The 22,636-nt window shown below is 26.4% G+C and overlaps 2 protein-coding genes and 2 long non-coding RNA genes across 10 annotated transcripts; 1 reads left to right on the top strand and 3 right to left on the bottom strand.

The window, feature by feature from the left end:
- Window positions 1-378: 378 nt before the first annotated feature.
- Window positions 379-12,102, top strand: LOC126849631 (G-protein coupled receptor Mth2-like). Of its 5 annotated transcripts, none has more exons than XM_050591642.1 (6): window positions 379-573; window positions 7,143-7,997; window positions 9,753-9,831; window positions 10,318-10,502; window positions 10,597-10,768; window positions 11,316-12,101. In XM_050591642.1, the coding sequence occupies exons 2-6, from the start codon at window positions 7,232-7,234 to the stop codon at window positions 11,668-11,670; spliced, it is 1,557 nt and encodes a 518-aa protein (XP_050447599.1). In that variant the 5' UTR covers window positions 379-573; window positions 7,143-7,231; the 3' UTR covers window positions 11,671-12,101. The 5 variants fall into 5 exon arrangements, with proteins under 5 accessions (XP_050447599.1, XP_050447595.1, XP_050447597.1 ...); XM_050591638.1 differs by lacking the exon at window positions 379-573 and adding an exon at window positions 950-1,096 and having other exon boundaries at window positions 11,316-12,102; XM_050591640.1 differs by lacking the exon at window positions 379-573 and adding an exon at window positions 1,118-1,313.
- Window positions 12,103-13,701: 1,599 nt separating this feature from the next.
- Window positions 13,702-17,080, bottom strand: LOC126849640 (uncharacterized). Of its 2 annotated transcripts, none has more exons than XM_050591660.1 (3): window positions 16,968-17,080; window positions 14,154-14,322; window positions 13,702-14,078 (listed from the first exon to the last, which is right to left on the bottom strand). In XM_050591660.1, exons 1-3 carry the CDS (start codon window positions 16,977-16,979, stop codon window positions 13,915-13,917), a joined length of 345 nt encoding a protein of 114 aa, XP_050447617.1. In that variant the 5' UTR covers window positions 16,980-17,080; the 3' UTR covers window positions 13,702-13,914. The 2 variants fall into 2 exon arrangements, with proteins under 2 accessions (XP_050447617.1, XP_050447615.1); XM_050591658.1 differs by lacking the exon at window positions 16,968-17,080 and adding an exon at window positions 14,796-15,699.
- A 2,768-nt stretch (window positions 17,081-19,848) lies between these two features.
- Window positions 19,849-20,588, bottom strand: LOC126849828 (uncharacterized). The gene is made up of 3 exons (XR_007687456.1): window positions 20,445-20,588; window positions 20,243-20,348; window positions 19,849-20,090 (listed from the first exon to the last, which is right to left on the bottom strand). It is a non-coding gene; the product is annotated as an uncharacterized LOC126849828 (long non-coding RNA).
- A 595-nt stretch (window positions 20,589-21,183) lies between these two features.
- On the bottom strand, window positions 21,184-22,429 carry LOC126849827 (uncharacterized). Of its 2 annotated transcripts, XR_007687454.1 has the most exons (3): window positions 22,348-22,429; window positions 21,688-21,868; window positions 21,184-21,383 (listed from the first exon to the last, which is right to left on the bottom strand). It is a non-coding gene; the product is annotated as an uncharacterized LOC126849827 (long non-coding RNA). The 2 variants fall into 2 exon arrangements; XR_007687455.1 differs by having other exon boundaries at window positions 21,184-21,868.
- Between the last annotated feature and the right edge of the window lie 207 nt (window positions 22,430-22,636).

Here is a 22,636-nt window from a genome sequence, read left to right as displayed (position 1 = left end):
TATATAATAATTATTTTCCAATTTATAACTATCCACACGACGGTGGAGTCCAACATGGTGGCGCGGTGGCCCCTCATCATAAATACCTCTTAACCTTACTTTATTAAGATTCCAATTAGCTCACCATACTAGGACCATGATTGGAAACGCAGAGGACCCCGGATCGACGCCGAATATTGTCACCCAGCAGGAAAAAAAAATAAATAATAATTAATTTTCTCATAGCTGTCTACGTCACTGACTCTTTCGCCCCCTCCACCTGCTCAATCAGGCTTGCTTTTTTCCCGTTGGCGACTATAATCATGACGTCATAGAGGACCACTATAATAGCTCGTGCACGTGGACGACAACATTGTTGACAGTTTCCATAGTGACCCTCTATGATGTCATCGTCCAGAACACCTTGTGCACGTCTACGACGCTATTGTTGACAGTCCCGTAGTGACCTTCTATGATAACACAAGGACGCGTAGTGGGGATTTGTTTTGACGGCACCGTAGTGGCCCTCTGTGACGTCACAGGGACGCATGGTAGAAGTTTGTTGTGACGCACCATAGTGGCTCCTATACTACTGTTAGGTCACAATAATATTCTATTTACAATTAGAGTAGATTAACTGCATACACAAATCTTGTAACACTACGTTACATAATTTTTATTCGCACAAGAATTTGGACTCATTAATGAATTCATGTCGAAAAGGATACACTATTTTTCTAGCTGCAGCTCAAAAAGTTTTCACTGTACTAACTTATTATCATAAGCAAGTTTTATATATTTGCGGAAGCTCATACATATATATATATATATATATATATATATATATATATATATATATGCAAAACCTGGTCTCCTTGGTAAGATCAAGATTATATGTATATTGTTCGAGATTGTCATTCTCGAACTCAGCATGTAGTTGCCGCGCACGCGGTGCGAGGCGGCGTTTTTGCGACCAAGCGAAAACGCGCGGCATCAATAAACACCGTCGCCCTTCTCGAAAAATCCAAGATAAAATTTTGACAAACAAGTCGCATAAAATGGTCGACGGAAATGAGCAAATTTCTGGATTCTTCGAGAAGGCGGCGACTTTATAAAAGTGAGCCGGCGGCCGCAGTCCGCTAAGAACAATCGACGTGTGCACGCTATCCTAGATGATAACAAAAATGTGGTTTTGTGGAGAAATATTCATATATTTCAGTGCCGTTGTGTGACTACCGGAGTTATTCCGAGACAGACAATTTATCGCTTTTCATCCACCGCATGCGAAATACAATTACAGTCGTGTGACACGAGTAATCTGTCGTGTGACTAGTGTACGTGCATAGTGTGCATCGTTCTAGACTTAATCGCATTGCAACACTCGCCGATGTATCTGTCCGTTGTCCATCTCACTTCGCGCTTAACTTTCCGCGGCACGCTCGCTCGCGCGTCACATCACATTCGCGCACATATATAATTAGGAAGAGAAAGGAAGAATATCGCGCACATTTGTCTTCTTGATGCATTAGATTATTTGAAAAAGAATAGTTTCCCTTTTCTTACATTAATTTTATTGTCAGATTATAATCTAATATTTATTTCGCTTTTATCTAAATTGCGGAAGTAAAATTATCAATAATATTGTTAATCTAAATGTTTTAAAAGCAAAAGTAACATTAATATTTCAACAAAAAACGATGTTATTGCGGGATAAATAAACTGCGGAAAGAGGGCATATACATAACGATGTGAATATTATGATGTAACTTCCGTGAACAACAAGTTATCTATAATGATAAAGAAACAATCTATCTGCTGTGGAATCGTGTATGCAAAATGATTCGAAGAAGACACTTTATTAACATAACAATTTTTACATACATGATAGATGGATAATCCAACAATATAGTAAAAGATATTTAGCCGCTTAGAACGTATTCAATAAAAATAATTGTATTTTTTTTTATGCTATTAAAAAATCCAAGTACAGCTTTACAGAGCGATAAGAAAAAAAACAAATAATGAGGATTTTATATTTATATTAAATATATATATACATATTGCAGTCAAAGAATTTACTTCAAAAAACAATTAATCACTTACGGATGCAAGAGAAATCTCATTTATTGTTTAAACTTACATTACAGATGACATATACGTTTGTTAATAACTGACAGTAAATATTATATAAAAGCCGATTTGCAATTGTGCATCTAACATTAACGTATAAATCATAAACAATTATTTTTAGAGAATAAAAAATAGATGATAGTTCAAATTGAACGCCGATATGATCTGGATTTTATTCTTAGAAAAAGATGCAAATATCAAAGTATAAATATACATAAATAAAAACAAATGATGTTAAATTAGAAATGCAAGAAATTACTATAAACCAATGTTACTACGGCAAAAAGTAAGGTAAAACCGTGTACCTTTTTGGATTCGTTTTTCTACAAAAAAGAAAAAACAGAAAGTAAAAAAAGTTTTGCGGATTGTTCACAGTCTTTAATGAACCTTAAACTATGAGAAAATGAGGCTAGTTGCTAGAAAAAAAATTTGATTATACAGATAAAAAGATTTTTTGAAGAAATCAAAATATATCCGATGTTGCCATGATATCGATCTTATCTGACCCAAAAATTTTAAACTTTTTTCAAAAAAGAAATATTGTATGCACCTGAGCAGTTGATCTTAAAATAATGGTGGCATCAATCTTCAACCTACAATTAATAACACGACTTAAGATAACCAGAGATAATAGCATTTATCAGAAAGAAACAGAAGTATCCAGTTTGACCTATTTATCTGGTTTTATTTTCCTTTAGATATATAATACTTTTATTTTCAATATTATCTACATATACATAAAAAAAATAATTAGATAATTAAACCAATCTTAATATCAAATATTACTATTTTATATATGTCAAATATTACATATATATACTATACAAGATAAATGCAACCCATCATCTGAAAGATTCGAAGAACCGATACTATAATGACAATAAGCAATGGTTCATATGTACAAGCATCTTTATATAGCAAAATTTATTTTGTTAATAAGTTTGTCAATTTCACTCATATTTTATTATGTGTTAGTGTTCTTATTCTTTGTTCTCCTTGGAATGTTTGGCGATATATTGAAAAGCATTTCTAATTAGTGATAGTATTGTAGGCAAGTGAACACTTTCCGGCTGAAATTCGTTCTTATCAGCTATATTTGAAAAGTGGAAGTATTGTCTTCATTGTCAGCATAGCTGTAATTGCTTTGCGCAACTAAGTCTTCTTTGTCACCCATGCAATTAAGATAATTTTTCTCCTGAATCTGAATGCCAGTATCAATGTTACTTACTATAGTTGTAAAGAAACTTACTGATGGTGGTAAATATCCCTAAATATTCCACTTTGGTGTTGTTAGCGTTGTTAAAGTTTATTGCTTTATTCGCATTTGGATTTTCTAGTCTTAATGTATTATTATTAGCTATTATCAGTATCGCTTTCATCAAAACGCACAAAATGAATATCTGAAAAGATAAAAATTATTTAGTCTATAAATCATATATTATAAATTTAATTAAATGTAATTAAAATTTTGCTCTCTAGAAAATAAAAATAAAAAAATCTAAATACTCTTATATTGACAAAATCAATTAACAAATAATAGAAAGCTGAAATATTTATGTATTGTAATGTGTCTAAATTAGATATGTAACTATCAAAAAAAAATTTATTATTCTTATAATGTATTTTTGTCTTACAGTTTATAATCTGATAAAGTGCATTGCAATATTACACTCTCTTTTACTCGAAGTACATATAACAAATTATATTTCTGTGTATATAATTAATTTATGATTATTAACCGTTAAATTGCAATGCAAAACATTAATCAATCTATATATAATAATAATTAAAGGTTTAAATAATTTTGTATTTACAGAAGAAATTTTTTAAGAGAAACACACAATTTATGATTTATTTATGCATTTTATAACATTTTTCTAAAAAATCGTTCTATATATATATATGTATATATATATATATATATATATATATATATATATATATATATACACACATATATATACTTACTTATCAGTAAAATGTTTAAATATTATAATGACATCAATACTAATAAATAATTTGACTTTTAACTATTTAATTTTTTCATTTTAATTTTATCTTTTAAGGTAACACACCCGTTTAAACTCTTAAAAAATAAATACATTTTTTTAATTTTTTTACAGCATAAATTGAAAAAAATTGTTAATAAACTGAAAATTTCTAATTAAATAATTAAATAATATTTTTTAAAAATTAAAAATTTTTATCAAGCTGTTACATAGCAAAAAAATCTAGAAATTATACTTATTTCTCGAGGTTTTAAACGGGTATGTCTACTTAAACTAAAAGAATTTTCACTACCATTATATATGTATACATATCTGACCAAGGGAATTATTTATGTTGAGTCACAATAATATTCGATTTACAAAAATAGTAGAATCATGACTGCATATACAGATCTTGTGGCACTACGTTGCATGGTGCGTTTTATTCGAACAAAAATTTGAACTCACTAATAAATTTATGACGAAAAGAATACATTATTTTTCTAGCTGCAGTTAGAAAAGTTTTCACTATACTAACTTCTTATCATATAAGTAAGTTTTATATATTTGCGGAAGCTCATCACACAAACACATACACACACACGCACATGCACACGCACACGCACAAGCACACGCACACGCACGCACGCGCGCGCGCGCACACACACACACACACACACACACACACACTCGCGCGCACACATATGTATATGCAAAACCTGGTCTCCTTGGCAAGATCAAGCCTATATGTTTGTAATGGGAAGAGAAAGAAAGAATAACGCGCACCTTTGTCTTCTTAATGCATTAGATTACTTGAAGAAGAATAGTTTCTATTTTCTTACATTACCAGATTTCATTGCCAGATTATAATCTAATATTAGTTTTGTTTTTATCAAGATGCGAAAGCAAAATTATTAATGATATCATTAATTTAACTGATTTAAATGCGACAGTAACATTAGATAATATTATCTCAGCAAGAAAGATATCATTGCTTGCAAATACACTTCAAGAAAAGAGCATACGTTCAACATACGTACTGGCGTAAATATTATGATGTAACTATCGTGAACAACAAGTTATCTATAATGATAAAGAAACAATCTATCTGCTGTGGAGTCGTATATGTAAAATAATTCGAAGAAGACACTTTATTAACATAACAATTTTTACATACATCATAGATGGATAATCCAACAATATCGTAAAGGATATTTAGCCGCTTAGAACGTATTCAATAAAAATAATTGTATTTTTTTGATGCTATTAAAAAATCCAAGTATAGCTTTACAGAGCGATAAGAAAAAAAATAAATAATGAAGATTTTATATTTATATTAAATATATATATACATATTGCAGTCAAAGAATTTACTTCAAAAAACAATTAATCACTTGCGGATGCAAGAAAAATCTCATTTACTGTTTAAATTTACATTACAGATGACATATACGTTTGTTAATAACTGACAATATATATTATAGTAAAATGCGAGTTGCAATTGTGCATATCTAACATGGCGCACATCAGCGTAATAAATAATTTACAATTATTTTTAGAGAATATCAAATTAAAAAGTATATGCGTGGAAACAATATGTTCCACCCTCCACCCTCCCTGTGGGAGGGTTTTACTGTCGAAAAATTAGAGACATATAGTTTGCATTGAACCTCGCTTCGTGTGGAAAGTGGAAAAATAAAAAAAAAACATAAATACTCAAGTAAAATATAGTGAAAAAATCATAGAAATAAATACGAAAATTATGATACTTCAAAATTGCATATCTCTGAAATCAAAAGAGAGCGCCACAAAATTCAAAGTGCGAGTTACTTAGGAATGTTCCCTCTATAATGTATGTAAAAATGAAAACGATTCGTGAGGTGTAAGTTAATGTAACCAATTATCTATATTTTAAGTTAAAAATAATATGCAAGAATTTTCAGCGTGTTGTTTTTGTCTTCTGACGTCATGATTCCAATATGGCCGCACTAAAGTGCCGCCTTAAAACTATCGACGACCGGTCGTCCGCGATAGTCAGTATTAATATCTTCTCGTTTGCGGGCATATATTTCTTGCTTGTTCTCTACTCGTTTGAGTCAAAAAGAAAAATTGAAACCGGATGCAGTAAAAGAAAGAGAGAAAGGGGGAAAGAGTTTTATTGAATCTAGTCAGATAACTTGACTAAAAAATTGACTATACAATATTGTCATTATATCAGTGCTAGAATAGAATTTGATCAATCTTAAGAGATTTTGTCGAACAAGAAAGAAAAAGTAAAAACGTCTTCTTATTACATTTTTACTTAATTTTTTTCATACAACTAATTTTATTTTCATATCTGAAAACAAATATACGTGTGTATAATTTTAACATAAAATTTTTTGTGTGTGATATTGTTTTTAATTATTCAAAATGTGAAAAATTGGATGAACTTATGTGACATGAAGCTTGATTGTTTTATTACTCTATATCCTTCCAGAACTTCTAAATTGTTGATAATTGTTAATCATCAAAATAGACAAAGAGGATTAAAAAAAAATCAATGACTAATCTTGATTATCATAAGGCAAAATCTATCTTGTATATTGTACATACGTGTGTGTATATGTTAAACTATAAAACTATTAAAAGCTTTTAAAATCGAATATAAAAATCAAGCATTTATGCATGTCATTTATTTTATAAATCACACGTTCTAGAAAAAAAATTAATACCATTTACACAAGGAGCATAATCGCTCTATCACGATATCACTTCCTCATAACTCGTTTCATCGAAGTGCTGTTCTATCAATCACATCAATTAATTTTTTAATATGCAATCCGCGAGAATAAATTCTTCGAAAGCAGATTCTTCGAATTTTGAGGACTGGGAGAGAAATAAATTGTCACGATCAAACCACCTCATTGTCAGACTAATAATATTTGTATATTTTTCAAACCGCAGTTTGCATATCGTCGCGATTAGACATTTCAATATGAGATTACCGTAGGAAATACAAAGAAATACATTACATATGAAAAAAGTACAATATGTATTTTTCAGGTATAAATTCAACGTATCAAAGAGTGAACGATGTGTGGAAAAAGTTTGATTTGGTGTTGCATCTTTTTTTTTTTGTCTCTTCGTCATCGATGAAACTTCGCACGAATTCAACAAATTTGATCACCACAAATGCCAATCATAAAAGCAACTCCTCGTCACAGGAAATTTATGAAAACTTGATGAGAAATGAAGACAAGAACGATTCCATGTCATATGAGTTCTTTGAAAACTTCAGTAAAAATAGCAATATAAGTAACATCATTCCATACGAAATGTGTTACAATATTACTTGCATTCAGCTATGCTGTCCTCTCGGCGATCGTCTGGTTGATAATAAATGCTTCTCTGATGGAAATGATTACATCCCGCACGGATACACGAAGAATAATAAGAAAATGGACGAATTGTTTCAGCTTACGGTATACGATCCATGCTCGCAATTTGAGAGATTTGACCGCATTCTGCTTCCTATTGATCACCTTCATGATTACATGATATTTACCAACGGTTCTCTTTATTTATCTTCTCTTAAAAAACTTATCGAATCGACATCATATTGCTTTGCCGTAGTGGACGAGGGAAATGAGTACGAAGTGACTATCTGTTCAGTGATTGCTGACGAGATCGTCAGTATGATAAATGACATAAAGACCATACATGTTAGCTTTTATATAGTGTCCATACCATTTCTGGTGGCAATATTTCTGGTGTATTCTATATTGCCAGACCTCCGGAACACACACGGCTTCTTGTTGCGGAATTACAGCGGTGCTTTGTCTATCTCATACATAATTCACGCTATAGTTTTTCTAATTAAAGCGGATGATGTACATTATTGCTTCTGTATCACAATCGGTAACGTATTTCTAACAATAAATTATATAATTATGTAATAAATGCAGCGTATGTGTTTTGCATATATATATATATATATATATATATATATATATATATATATATATATATATAGTGTGTGTGTGTGTGTGTGTGTGTGTGTGTGTGTGTGTGTGTGTTTATATGTGTAACGTATCCATAAATAATATTTCCATAATTTTCTTATGTTTTAAAATTTTGCAAAGTTATATCTCAAATCGAAATGTTATTTAATTTAATATTTATATATTTATCAATTATATTATTATAATATAATATAATATAATATATTATATTAAATGTTATTTATATAATAATATAATAATATAATATTCTATTATAATAATATTTTATAATATTATAATATAATATAATAATTATAATATAATCTAATTAAATATAATATATTTAAAAAAATATAAAATTAAGTAATTAATTCGTTAAGAATAATTAAATAAAAAATTACTTATTCTTAACGAATAAAATCAAGAATGTCAAAATAATTGCACAAATTGCCAGGTGCGGCAGTATTAAGGATGCCTAAATTTATTAGAAAAATTATAAAAAATTACAATTTTAACTCGCAAACTTTTTGGCCCTTCTTTTGATCATCCTCAATGCATAAAAATTATAACAAATATATAAAAAAATATAAAAAAATTTTTAAATTAATAAATTATCTACAGTTTTTAGCTATTAAAGTTATTAAAGCAATTTAAAGCGTACTGTATCCGAGGGAATTGCTCTACTTACTTACTATCAGTTACCATCTTGTAACTATGCGCTTTTAATTACTAAAAACTGTAGACAATTTTTTTTAATTTTTTATCTTTTTATATTTTTGTTATATTATTTATAATTTTTATGCGCTGAGGATGGCTAAAAAAGAAGGCCAAAACGTTCGCGAATTAAAATTGTAATTTTTTATAATTTTTATAATAAATTTATACGCCTTTAATATCGCGCGTAGTTCTTTGTGCCATTATTTTGACATTCTTGATAATATATTAAATATATAATAATTATATTATAATATAATACCTATATTATTAATACTCTAATATAATACCTAATTATTATATAATATTATTATATTATTAATTATTATAATATTAATTAATAATATAATAATATTATTTAATATTATTGTAATATAATATAATATAATAATAGGGGAGGTCCCGTTTGTCTACATTCCCAATTGCCTACACCTTCGTTTGCCAACAACGTTTTACCGACAGCTTCAATTGTCAACATTCCCGATTGCCTACAGAGCGATTGCCTACAAGCATTATTGTACACATATAAAAATTAAAAATACAAACATACGTTTGTACACATATCATTATTGTACATATACATTGTACACATGACATCATTGTGCACATACACATTGGACACATGAAATTATTCTGCACATAAATAATGTGAGGCAAACGAAGCTTTCTCTAATAATATTATATAATATTATAATATAATATAATATTATTATATTATTTTATTATATCATACTATGTTGATTTAAATTGATGTAAATCAATATATCAATTATATAATAATATGTTAATATTACTATATAATTTTAGTACAGAAAGTTAGAGTGTAAATATAAATAATAAATAATAAATTTTATTTATTAACGATACATAGAATAATACACAGAATAATAAAAATGAGAGAGTCTCATTTGCTTTTTGCATGCTCAATATTTAAGATGGTATTTATTTCATTTTACAGCCTTCTTTGACTATTTTGATTTGTTGGCAAGCATATTCTGGTTAAATGTCATGAGTTTCGACATGTGGTGGACATTTAGGTAATTTCAAGTATTTTGCATTATATTTTATTTTAAAATTATCTCATTTCAAATTTTTTTTGCAGAATTTATTTATATTATATATAACATAACAACAAAATAATTTTTTATAATATATAAACATATTTTATCACTTGATTTAAAATATGCTATAAGTTTAGAGATAAATTTTATTATAATTTAAAAGTTATTTTGTAGATTTTTATTAATGTATAAAAATTTTTAGACAATTAGTTTCTATTTTATGAGATCACGTTAAGATTTGAAAAATAAAAATGGCATATTACTTAATAAAATTATAAATATTTTATAAAATATTTATAAAATATTTTATATTGTTTAATAATTTACAATATAACATAACAAACTTTCCTTGTGTAAATTTTCTTATTTGTTTTTTTTTATATATTATTTATTGAATTTTTATTTTTATATTATTTATTAAATTTATTATTTTTTTATTAAATATAATATTGTGTTTTGCAGAACATTCAATTCGTTACAAAGAAGTGTCAGACAACAAAGAAAAAGAAAATTAATGTTTTATGTAATCTTTGCGTACGGTTTATCGTTTATCTTTGCCATTAACAGTGTCATAATGGAATATGTTTCTGAATACTTACCAGAGATTTTGCGACCGGGATTTCTCGCAGGAGATTGCTGGTTCTCTGGTAAATGGATATCTCTGATAAATAATTCTTAACTAATATCGCATTTTAATATACTATGAGAAATAGTATAACAATTTTTTACATATACTTACAGGACGGGGAACGTATGCGCTGTATTATTACGGAATCAAAAGTATCTGCGTCTTTAGTAGCATTTGTTTATCCATTTCTACGGCATTGAAGATCGCGCGCTATGAAAAAGAAGCAGGCAATCGTTTGAATTTGACAGATTCGGAAAGCAAGAGATTTAATGATAATAAGAAATGGTTTATATTCAGATATTTTTGCATTAATATGATCTATCTTAATGATATTGTAGCCGACACATTTTTACCAACATCTCCGTTAATAATATCACCTAATCGATTAATCAACATTTTTTCAATAATAAATTTTAATAATAAATAATTTTTTTTTAATAAAAAAAATGATTATTTGAAAGTACTTTTTTTTGATACGCTCTTTTTTTTAATAACATAATTTCTTTAAAAATACATTGCTACTATGCTTTAATTATATATTATTATTATTATTATTTATTTTTTTTTAGTCTTCAATTATTGAAATGTGAAAATAGCAAAAACAAATTTAATGAATATTTATTAATTATAATTCTTATTTATTATAATTTTATTATATTAAAGAATTATTTTTTTAACTTTTCTCTTAAATCGTACAAATCTTTTTTTTTCTTTTAATATTATAATTTATATTTATTTCATTCATTTTTAAAGAAAATATGATTAATATTTATATTTATTATCAATTATTTATATTTATTATTAAAATTTATCTCCATATATTTGTTCGCAGGTTCAATATGTATCTGAAGTTATTTATCCTGCAGTTTATTGTGATGGGCTTAAAATGGTCTATAGCGACAGCGTCATGGTTGTTTGAAGATTATATGTCAAATTACGTCTCGTATATTATTAATTCAATGGACGTTATGCAAAATATTTGCGTTTTTATCATATTTGTGTGGAAAAACAAAATCAAACGATTGTTACTAAAGCAATTCGGCTGCGATGTTTCCAAAAGCTCGACACGCAAGGAATACATCGACATGCATCACCAGGTCAGGAAAAATAGTGTGCAAGAAAAGACGAGTTCTAGCAAACAAGGGAATTGTCAGACGAAAAGTTCATCGCAAGGGATTGAACTTTAATGTTGCAATGTGCGAAAAGAATTTCTATCGCAGATCAGAAATCAACGAGTTATCAGCGATTAATTATAGTCTCATAATTTTCGAAAGAAAAATTAACTTTATAGTGACACAGATATTTTTTTCTTTTTTGGTTTTCAATAAACTTAGCTCAAAATTTTATATAGAAATTTCATTTTTTTCAATCTTTCTTATTCAAACATTTATTTTTTTCTTATTATTATTGTGTATTAGAGACTGTAATAAAGACTTATAAATAAAGCATTTATTGTAATTTCAATATAATTATTAATAATCGTAAAATTATTATATGTGTAATAAAGACTTATAAATAAAACATTTATTGTAATTTCAAAATAATTATTAATAATCGAATAATTATTATAATGTAATATAATTATTAGAATTGTTATAATTGTATTTTATTTTTGATGCTTAATTTCGTCTTCACAATGAATCTCTTATCGATACATATTATTACATCCGAATCAAATCACTCTAATAAAATAAAATAAAATTATAATATTTATAATAATATGGTATTTAAAGATTTCAAAACTTTTTAGAACATCTTAGGCTCTCCTATTTCCTTGCTATTTTTATTATTTAAATAAATTACATTTGCGAAGACGTAGGCTCATCACACATAAATGTAAAACCTGATCAACATAACAAGATTTTAAGCTGAAGATCAAGTTTATAAATGTTATTGGAAAAAGAAAGAAAAAATAACGCGCATCTATTTCTGATAATTACAATAAGTAACCGCAGCAATTGATAAATAAATTTGATGATATTGCTAAATGATGCGTGCATAATCGATTGCAATATTTCGGGTATTATTATAAAATCAGATTACGCAGTTCATTTATCGCAAATAAAATTATTATTATATACATATATAATTGCACAATAAATATTCATTATCCTCTTGCCATACAATTTTATTTGTGCAAACCGTAATTAAAGACAAGATCGTTCGCTGAGATGAACAAAGATAAATTGCGCTTAATCTTTCTTTGCTGATAAAAAATTTTGAAACATAAATAAAAAACTTTTAAACATGAATTCTTTTATAAAATATCAAGTATTCAACAATGATATATGAAATAATTATTTTTTTACGAATATACTTATATTTTTATATAAACTTAATAATACAATAAAACAAAAAATATATAGTTTAAATATATAATTTTATCTTTTAATCAAGTCTTCTTTGTAATCGAGAGATAAGAAATAAAATTGAATTTGTTAGTGACAAATTTTCTTTAAACATGTACTATTAATTAATTGCTTTCAAAAAGAATTTTTTGTAATAAATATTTAAATAACTAAAATCTAATATAAAATAAATTTACAAAACAGTACAACTAAAAAATTTGTTTTGCTATTACGACGTACCAATTTTCCATCTTAGTGATATTCTTAAAAATATAATGGCTGTTTATTTAAACATTAAATATCTAAGAAAAAAAAAGTTGTTTTATTTCGCTGTTGAATTGCTTAAATTGCTTAAATTATTGTAGAAGTTCGCTAATGACATTTTATCTATATGTATTTTGCGTAGTTTTATAACAGTCTTTCCTCAAAGTCATCGACAACTTGTCTCGACTAATCGTCCTCGATAATCTCATCTTCTCCTTTAGACAGGTTTCATATTTCTTTTGAATTCTTCTCTCGTTAGTCTCATAAAGAAAAGTCGTTGAACCCAGATATATATTAGTTTATTTTATTAAATCTAACAAAATAACTAAAAGTTAATCATAATCGTCAACAATAATAATGCTAGAATAAAACTAGATCATTCTTTCGAGATTTTGTAGAAAAAGAAAGGCAATTTCTGTTAATTATATTTGTATATTTCCATTTAACACATATTTTTCTTCCATGTAACTAATACAAAAGCGAAAGTATGCATAAATTTAATGGAATTTTTTAAATAATTAAATCCTAGAATTAATTTTTTAATTATTTATTAAGAATTATAATATTATTAAGAAACTTAAAATCTACATAAGATATGGTGGCGGAACTTAATTGGTTTAATTATCCAATTATTCTAAAGTATATTCTTAGATTTTCAAGTTTTTAAATTACATAGTATATCAAAATGGACATATATATAAAAATTGATACGTATAATAGTTGAAAATAAATATTCCTCGAATTTAAACATAATGAATTGATTATTACATTTATACAAAGTTTATTACATTAATATTACATTAATACAAAGTTATTACATTAATACAAAGTATTATCGAAATACATAAATGTATTGTGAAAATATTTCTGGTTGGAATCTATTCTCAAGTTATATATGAGGAATGGAAGGTATGTTTTTATTGTCCTCATTTTGTTTGTATCATAATTGTAGCTGCCTCGCTCTTCGGAGACTTCTTCATCATCTACATGATTGAGATAATCGTTTTTCTAGATCTGAATGTCAGAGTATCAATATCTATAGTTGTAAAGAGGCTTACTGTTTAAAAAAGGTAGATCTCCGTTGTACCACTTTGGTGTTGATGTTAATGTTGGTGGTGGTGTTGGAAGCCTTGTCGTTGTAAATGCCTTATTCACATTTGGTAGTCTTAATGTGTTATTATTAGCTATTATCAATACTGCCCACATTAAAACATACAAAATGAGTATCTAAAAAAATAAAATCATATATATAATTTTTTAAATCATGTATTGTAAATTTGATTAATTTTTACGGTTAATATTCAGATTAGATTACACATCACCAATGACCTTGACCTTGACATATGTTGTCAAGGACATGACCCTGAGTAACTTTTCCGTAAATTAATCGGCGGTCTCTTATAGTTTTTTAGATATTTAATGTTAAATTTTCACTGTTTTAATATATTTTCGGTAATTATTTACTTTTGGTAATTATGTACTTTGGTATATTTCAAACTTTTTTTGTAATAACTTTTTAATGATGAGTGACCAACGGCTAAAATTTTTATGTTACTCAGAGTCATGACCTTGACAACATATGTCAATGTCAAGGTCTTTCTGATCATCAAGATGTTCCTCTAAAAGTAAACAATTATCGAAAATACATTAAAACTGTGAATATTTAACATTAAATATCTCAAAAATTATGTAACATGTACTTTGTAAGTTGTAAAGCGAGATCCACCCTGAGAACGGGACGGATGCGAGAGAGGGGCCGAAGGCCCCTTGCAATGTGTGTGTGCGCGGGCGCGCGCGCGTGCTTCCTGTCCATGCATTTGGTATATTCCATACATAGCGGCGCTGCCTGACTTTGATTTCGCTATTAATCAGTGTAACCAACTAGCACTGAAATTACTCTATATATTCAAAATATATTTTCTAACATTTTCCTTATAAATTAATCGGCGGTTTCTCTTATAGTTTTTGAGATATTTAATGTTAAAGTTTTACAGTTTTAATGTATTTTCGGTAATTATTTACTTTTAGAGAAGCACCTTAATAGTCAGAACGACCTTGATATTGACATATGTTGTCAAGGTCATGACTCTGAACATTCAAAAAGTTTTAACCGTTGGTCATTGTCCATTAAAAAGTAATTAACAAAAAAGTTTGATAGGAGAGTAATTTCAGTGTGGAAGCAACAGTGAGAGAATCCTTGTATCGTCCCTTTTTTGGAGAGCAAAAGTGACGGACAGCGAAGCGAACCAATACTTGAGTATTGCCTTGTATTATAAGATTTTGTTTATTGTCTGTTTATTTTCATTTTGGTTATTTTTCATTCATGTTCTGTAATTGTTATAATATCCGAGAGTAAGAAATCAATAAAGATCAGAGGCAGTCTCTTTTCTGTAATTAAAAAACTGAAGGATATTAAACGCATAAATAAGAAACCCATACACGTGTACAGAAGTGATTTACTCCTTTGTTGGAAAAATTCCAACAGAAAAGTTACTCAGGATCTTTGACAACATATGTCAAGGTCAAGGTCATCGGTGATGTGTAACTTAATCTGAATATTTACCATTTTTACACTCTATAAGATAAAAATAGAAATTCTTGAATATTCCTATATTGATTTAACAACAAATCAATTAACAAATAATAAAAAACTGAAATATTTTTGTATTGCAAATGTAACGTATCTAAATTAAATATGTAACTATCTACTATAAAAAATAATTTATTATAATGTATTTAATGTAGTTTTACGGTTTATAATTTAGTAAAGCGCTTTGCAATATCACTCTTTTTTGCGTAATGAACACACAACTAATTATATTTTTATTATATAAAATTAATATGCTTATAACTAATTATATATAATTACTCTGTGATTACAATCTGTTAAATCGCAATAAAACAGAAATCAGTCTGTATAATGACGATTAGAAATTCAAATAGCTCTAGATTATATTTCCGACAAAAAAAATAGATAATGTATGATTTATTTATATATCTTATAACATTTTTCTAAGCATTTCTTCTATTATAACTTAGTTATAAATTAATTAAAATATTTAAATGTTATACGATATTAATCTTAATAGATAATTTGACGTAAATATTTAATTTTTGCACTTTAATATTATCGATTATAATACATTAAATTGGATTTTAAACTAAAAAAAAATTATTATATATACAGGCATATATACAGGGTGATTTAAAACAATCTGATGTTTTTCAAATATCAATATTTTTGAACAAATTTTGAGACGATTTTTTCTTTTACAAAATTTTGTCCAAAGCTTAATTTTTGAATTATAATTGTAAATAATTAGCTACTTACAAGTTCGATACAGCGAGCAGACAAGAAGGACGCAACGCATCACGAGACTCACTTTACAAATTCATAATAAATATCACGAAATATTAAGCTTTTTACTGCAGTACTTTATTATCATTTGCAAATATCAATTTCCAAATTTAAAAATTAAAGAATAAAATCCCATGATAAATAATATTTATTGTAAAATTGTTATAACTCAATTATTCGATTATATGGATTACATGTTATATTCGATTATAATTCAAGAACTAAGCTTCGGACAAAATTTTGTAAAAGAAGAATTCATCTCAAAATTCGTTCAAGAATATGACATTTTAAGAACATTAGTAGATTGTTTTGAGTCTTTTATATGTATATATTGAGAAAATTATTTATATTATAATTATTTATTTATGTTGATAATCATTTATGTTGATATTTATGTTGAATGTCACAATAATATTCAATTTACAAAAATTGTAGATTGATAATTGCATATACAAATTTCGTGACACTGAGTTACATGCGTTTTATTTGCACAAAAGTTTCTTGCAAGACTCACTAATGAATTCATGTCGAAAAGGACACACTATTTTTCCAGCTACTGCTCGGAAAGTTTTCACTATACTGGATTATTATCACATAAGCAAGTTCGATATATGGCAAAGAATCATCACATGTTTATATAAAACTTGATCTCCTTGGCAAGATCAAGCCTATATATGTAATTGAGGAAAGAAAGGAAAAATAATTTGCACCTTTGTCTTCTTGACGCATTTAATTATTTAAAGAAAAATGGTTTCTTTTTTCTAACAATAATTTTATTGCAAGATCATAATCTAATATAGTTCCATTTTTATCTGAATTGCGGAAGCAAAGTTAATGATATAATTAATTTATTGAGTTAAATGCGACAATGATATTAAGATCTTAGCAAAAAACGCTTATCACTGCTTAAAAATAAACTGCAAGAAGAATGCACTAGTAATATACTGGAGTGAATTTATTATGATGAAACTACTGTGAACAACAAGTTATCTATAAAAACCAATCGATTTGCCGTTGAATCGTGTATACAAGATAATTGAAAGAAAAAAACTTTATTAATAAACTTTCATACATGACATTAGACGAATTAATCGAACGATACTATAAAGAATGTTTAACTGCTTGAAACTTTAATATTCAATAAAGCATTATTGCATTTTTTATAATATTAAATATAAATAAAGTGTTTAAGAGCAACTTTATAGATAAAAAAAAATAATGAAGATTTTATACTTATATTAATTATATGATGCAATAAAAAAATTTATCTTAAAAACAGTTAATTAGGTACGGATGCAAGAAAAATCTTACTTTTATTTTTTAAACTTATTTTATAGATGAGATATATCTGTTAATAGCTGACAGTAAATTATGTAAGATCCGGTTTGTAGTTATGCGTATCTTACATCGCTTTATGATAATTAAGATTAGTCATTACGTTTAAATCTCTGATTAATTTTCTACTCTTACACATATTAATTTCTTTACATATCCATTTTGAATTAATCCATAATTTAAAAAAGCTTTCTAAAATCTAAAAATATACTTCTAAAAATATACTAGAATAATTGAATGATTAAACCAATCGAACTTAGTGTTCATTACATCTTATGTAGGTTCTGAATTTCAAATAATTAAAGAGTTTCATTAATTTTAAATTTATGCATACCTTTGTTTTTTATATTTATAATTTATTAGTTGCATGAAAGAAAAATGTGTGTTAAGTATACAAATAATAAAGAAATAAAGAAATAATAAAAAAAAGAAAAGAACTAATCTTTTTTTCCTTTTTTCTCAGCAAAATCCTGAAAAATTGATCTTGTATTATTCTAGCACTATTATGTTGTTGACAATTATGGTCGATTTTTAGTTATCTCGCTAGATTCAATAAAAATAATATTACATCCGATTTCGACAACTTCTATTTTTTGAAATATATATATATATATATATATATATATATATATATATATTATATATATATATATGTATTATATATAGGGTGTCCTGCAAAGATTGTGCCAACGCTCGTGAGCGAGTAGAGGACAGTAAACTGAACAGAAAAGTCCTTTACCATTTTGCAATTCTCGTAATAATTATTAAAATATTAATTAAAAGGTATTGGCAAATGAGCACGCGTTTCGCGCGGCTATCGCGCGGCTAGATCATGGGACGTACGCTTTAGACATAACAGCGCCGAGCTTCATAGTGTCGCATGGCAACGAAAAGTTTGGCCTCGCGACGAGAGGGATACGCGACATACTAAACTTTTACACAATCTTTGCAGGACATCCTGTATATTATATATAATATTACATATAATATTACATATATAAATGTATTAATATAAATATTCTAATATCATATTCCAATATATGTATTATATGCATTATGTGAGACGGTACATAAAAGTAATAAATAAATCTTCAAATAAAATTATTACAAGTATAATTATTATATTGATACAGGATTATTTCTTTGAAAAATTGTGTATTTATGTATACACCAACATAAATCTAAAATTGATAGGTCTGTTAAAAACATTAAATTATTAGATTTTTTATTGCATTGCAGATTATGTACAACATATGCTGCATCCCAGCAAACATTGCAGCAATGTTGCAACATTGGCATATGATATCATATGTCAAAGAATTATATCTATACTGCATGTAAAGCATGCCGTTAATCACACAATTTCAGATTATATATAAAAGAAGATATAGGAATTAGACAAGTCTCAATAATGATATTCTTGTTACAAAGAATAATTTACTGAATTAATTGATAATTATTCATAACTCTAAACAATTAGACATCATATATCTCAATTAATCTTTACATACAATAGTTATATATATATATATATATATATATATATATATATATAAAGTAAAAATTAAATTAACCATCATTAATTTCAACATTATTTAATTATCTATTTGTTTTCATATTATGTTTAACGTTTGAAACACAATGATTATAATTTTTATGAGAACCTCAAAACTACCATATACTACATAATGGCAGTTTTCGGGACATTATTATTTTTTATAGATTTAATAATGGCCTAATTTACACCGATAAACTTTAATATGTACTAAAAACTATACTGGAACCAATCACAGCCATTCCATTCTTTGGAGGAATGAATATGATTGGCCAATATAGTATTTAGTATAAAATATATCAGTGTAAAATAAGCCATTAAATAACTGAGTCTATTGCAATATAATTTTTGGAATTGACTATTAAAACATTATTAAGAGAATAATGTAGATAGTTAAACTGTAATAATAAATTTGTTTAATTTATCTAAATATATATATATATATATATATATATATATATATATGTATGTATAAATATATATGAATTAAATTTACAATGCACACTTGTATATTATGTCTTTTATACATTAAAATAAATTGAACTTATTGATTCAACACACACTACAAGTTAATGAATGGGCGTTGATGATTCCATTACAGATCACAAGATTCTATTAGCGGAGACTATAATAGTAAACTCTCGCTTAAAAGATTCTCGTGTTTTGTAAATGGACTTCCTCTTTTCATTCGATGCAAGATGGGGATCTCCGATTTGCAAATTAGTATAGATGTAATACCTTCACCTGCTAAAAATTAAAATAATTATGATGTAATATTAGTATGCAGCTTGATATTAATATCTTTTTTATAGAATTTTACTAGTATAAATATCATCATAAGTTCAGTCTTCTTCTAAGTTGAATCAACAGAAAAAAAACACAATATTTAAAAATATTACCTTATACTGGAATTGCACGATAGCTGTTTACCACTACTATGTGTTGCGTAGACACAAAAATATATTATTTCCAGCGAAGATTCCACTTTAAGAAACTGAATAATATCTAGAAAATTATTAGTATTATTATGATCCATATATATTTATATATATATACTCTTGTATTATAAATAACTATGAACATATAATATAAAATACTCACTTCTAATGTCATCACACTCATTTCGTAGAAAGAGTAAGATCTTGAAAACTTACAGATATATGTTTGACATTAAAAGCACGATAATAAGAATTTTAAGGCAGTGACATATGCGAGGATAGGATATCTGTCATATGTGCAATAGGCAATGTAGAAAAACGCCTAAAAACGCCGTTTATCTTTATATTAATTCTAGTGAAATCTGTCTTTTTTATGCTACATCATATTGCACAATGCACTTTAAAGATTGCTATTTACAAAGTATCTGAATGCAATGATATAATATATAAATGTTTTGATCGTGAAAAATTAATGTATATGTTTCTTTAAATAAAATGACAATTTACCCATACAGCACAAAGTCGTCTAAAAGGATTACTAAAACTTGACATATTTTCGTCAAAGATATCTTTTAGTGAAAGCGTTTAGTCGACGAAAAGATGACTTAAAGTTGACTCATGTCCCGAATTAAGTCACTTTTAAGTCTTATCCATATGATGATCAAAAAGATGACGAATAGTAGACATCTTTTACTAATCTATAAGACTTCTCTCAGACATCTTTTTAGTCACTTTAAAGATTTTTTTAGATATCTTTTAGTAATCCTAAAACTTTTCTTGGATATCTTTTAGTCATTTTAAAGATTTTTTTTAGATATCTTTTAGTCGTTATTAAGATTTCTTTTTAAACATCTACACTTATTTTCTTAATTATAGGTTAGATTAAAATATAAAAACAAATATATTTATAAAATGTATTCAATATAATTTATTTAATACAACAAATTTTATAATCAAAATATATAAATTTTTTTTAAATATCTTATATCCTTCTATAAATTAATATTATATATTAATTTTCTATATTAATCTTACATATTAATATTGAGATCACAAAAGCGAGATCATTGGAGTATCATAACCCTCTCAATCGCAAATATATCTATTAAAAAAACAACGCATGAGATTCTTATAACTATCTATTATATTCTATTATCATAACTATCTATATTAATCTTATATATTAATATTGAGATCACAAAAGCGAGTCAATTGCAAACATATCCATTAAAAAAACAAGGCATGAGAGAGAGAGAGAGAGAGAGAAATATTTATAATACTGATATACTTATATTCTATCTATTATATTTTATTATTATAATTATCTATTATATTCTATTATTATAATTATCTATTATATTCTATTATCATCAAATCAATTGTTATCAAAGCAGTTAAAAAATTACCTTGCAATGATATGCGCAACTGCGTTGTTCTTTTATGAGATTGATGTGTGCACCGCCAAGTGTGAATGACAGGAATATATTTTTCCAATTATTCCACAAAACAATATTATATACACTATAATATATTATATACACTATAATATATACACAACGATATTGTACACTATGTACACAAAGTAATCTGTAACAGAAAGATAATATATATAATAATTTAATGTATATATTTATGTATAATACAATATCGTAGTGAAGCAAACATGTTTTAATGTACTCCTAATTTACAAATTAAAATATTTGATAAATTTTATTAAAAACAAAAGTATTTTATTAAACTAATTCACTAAGGAAATTATCTTTATATAATTGATATTAGTTAAAGATACAAGATTAATCCTGCAACGCATGTTTTTGCATTTTACGAACAGAAATACAATTTAAAAATATTTTCTTTTTTGTTATAGCAAAATAACTTAATAAGGTTAATATTTTGTGAAGTTAATATTAATTCATTTATCTAAAAATTAATAAAAAATATTGTGCTCCAACATAACCTCAAATTTTAGAATATATTAATTTTATGAAAAATAAATTAATATAAGCAAAAAATATATATTATAAATTATATTATAAACTTTTGCTAATTTATTGTTTAAGATTTACTTAATTAAATACTAAGAAAAAGAGGATTATCTTGGATTATGCCAAATGTTTATAATTTTCATGCGCTTTCCTTAGATTGCTGAACACAAAGAGACTGATCTCTCGCAGCGCAGCTCGCAGCTAGAGAACGATGGTATGTGTATTATCTTGCAAGAACGATCGATAAAACAATCTTTACTTTTTTTGATAATTGCATTTTAATACATTAAATATATAAATATAAAATAATATTTTTGATTAGCCTGAAAGGTATATCTACGTTTTATCGCTTTACCGAAAAAGGTGTCTT

The sequence above is a fragment of the Cataglyphis hispanica genome, chromosome 5, assembly GCF_021464435.1.
Source record: "Cataglyphis hispanica isolate Lineage 1 chromosome 5, ULB_Chis1_1.0, whole genome shotgun sequence".
Lineage (NCBI taxonomy): Eukaryota > Metazoa > Arthropoda > Insecta > Hymenoptera > Formicidae > Cataglyphis > Cataglyphis hispanica.
This window is presented reverse-complemented; position numbering and strand designations above follow the sequence as displayed.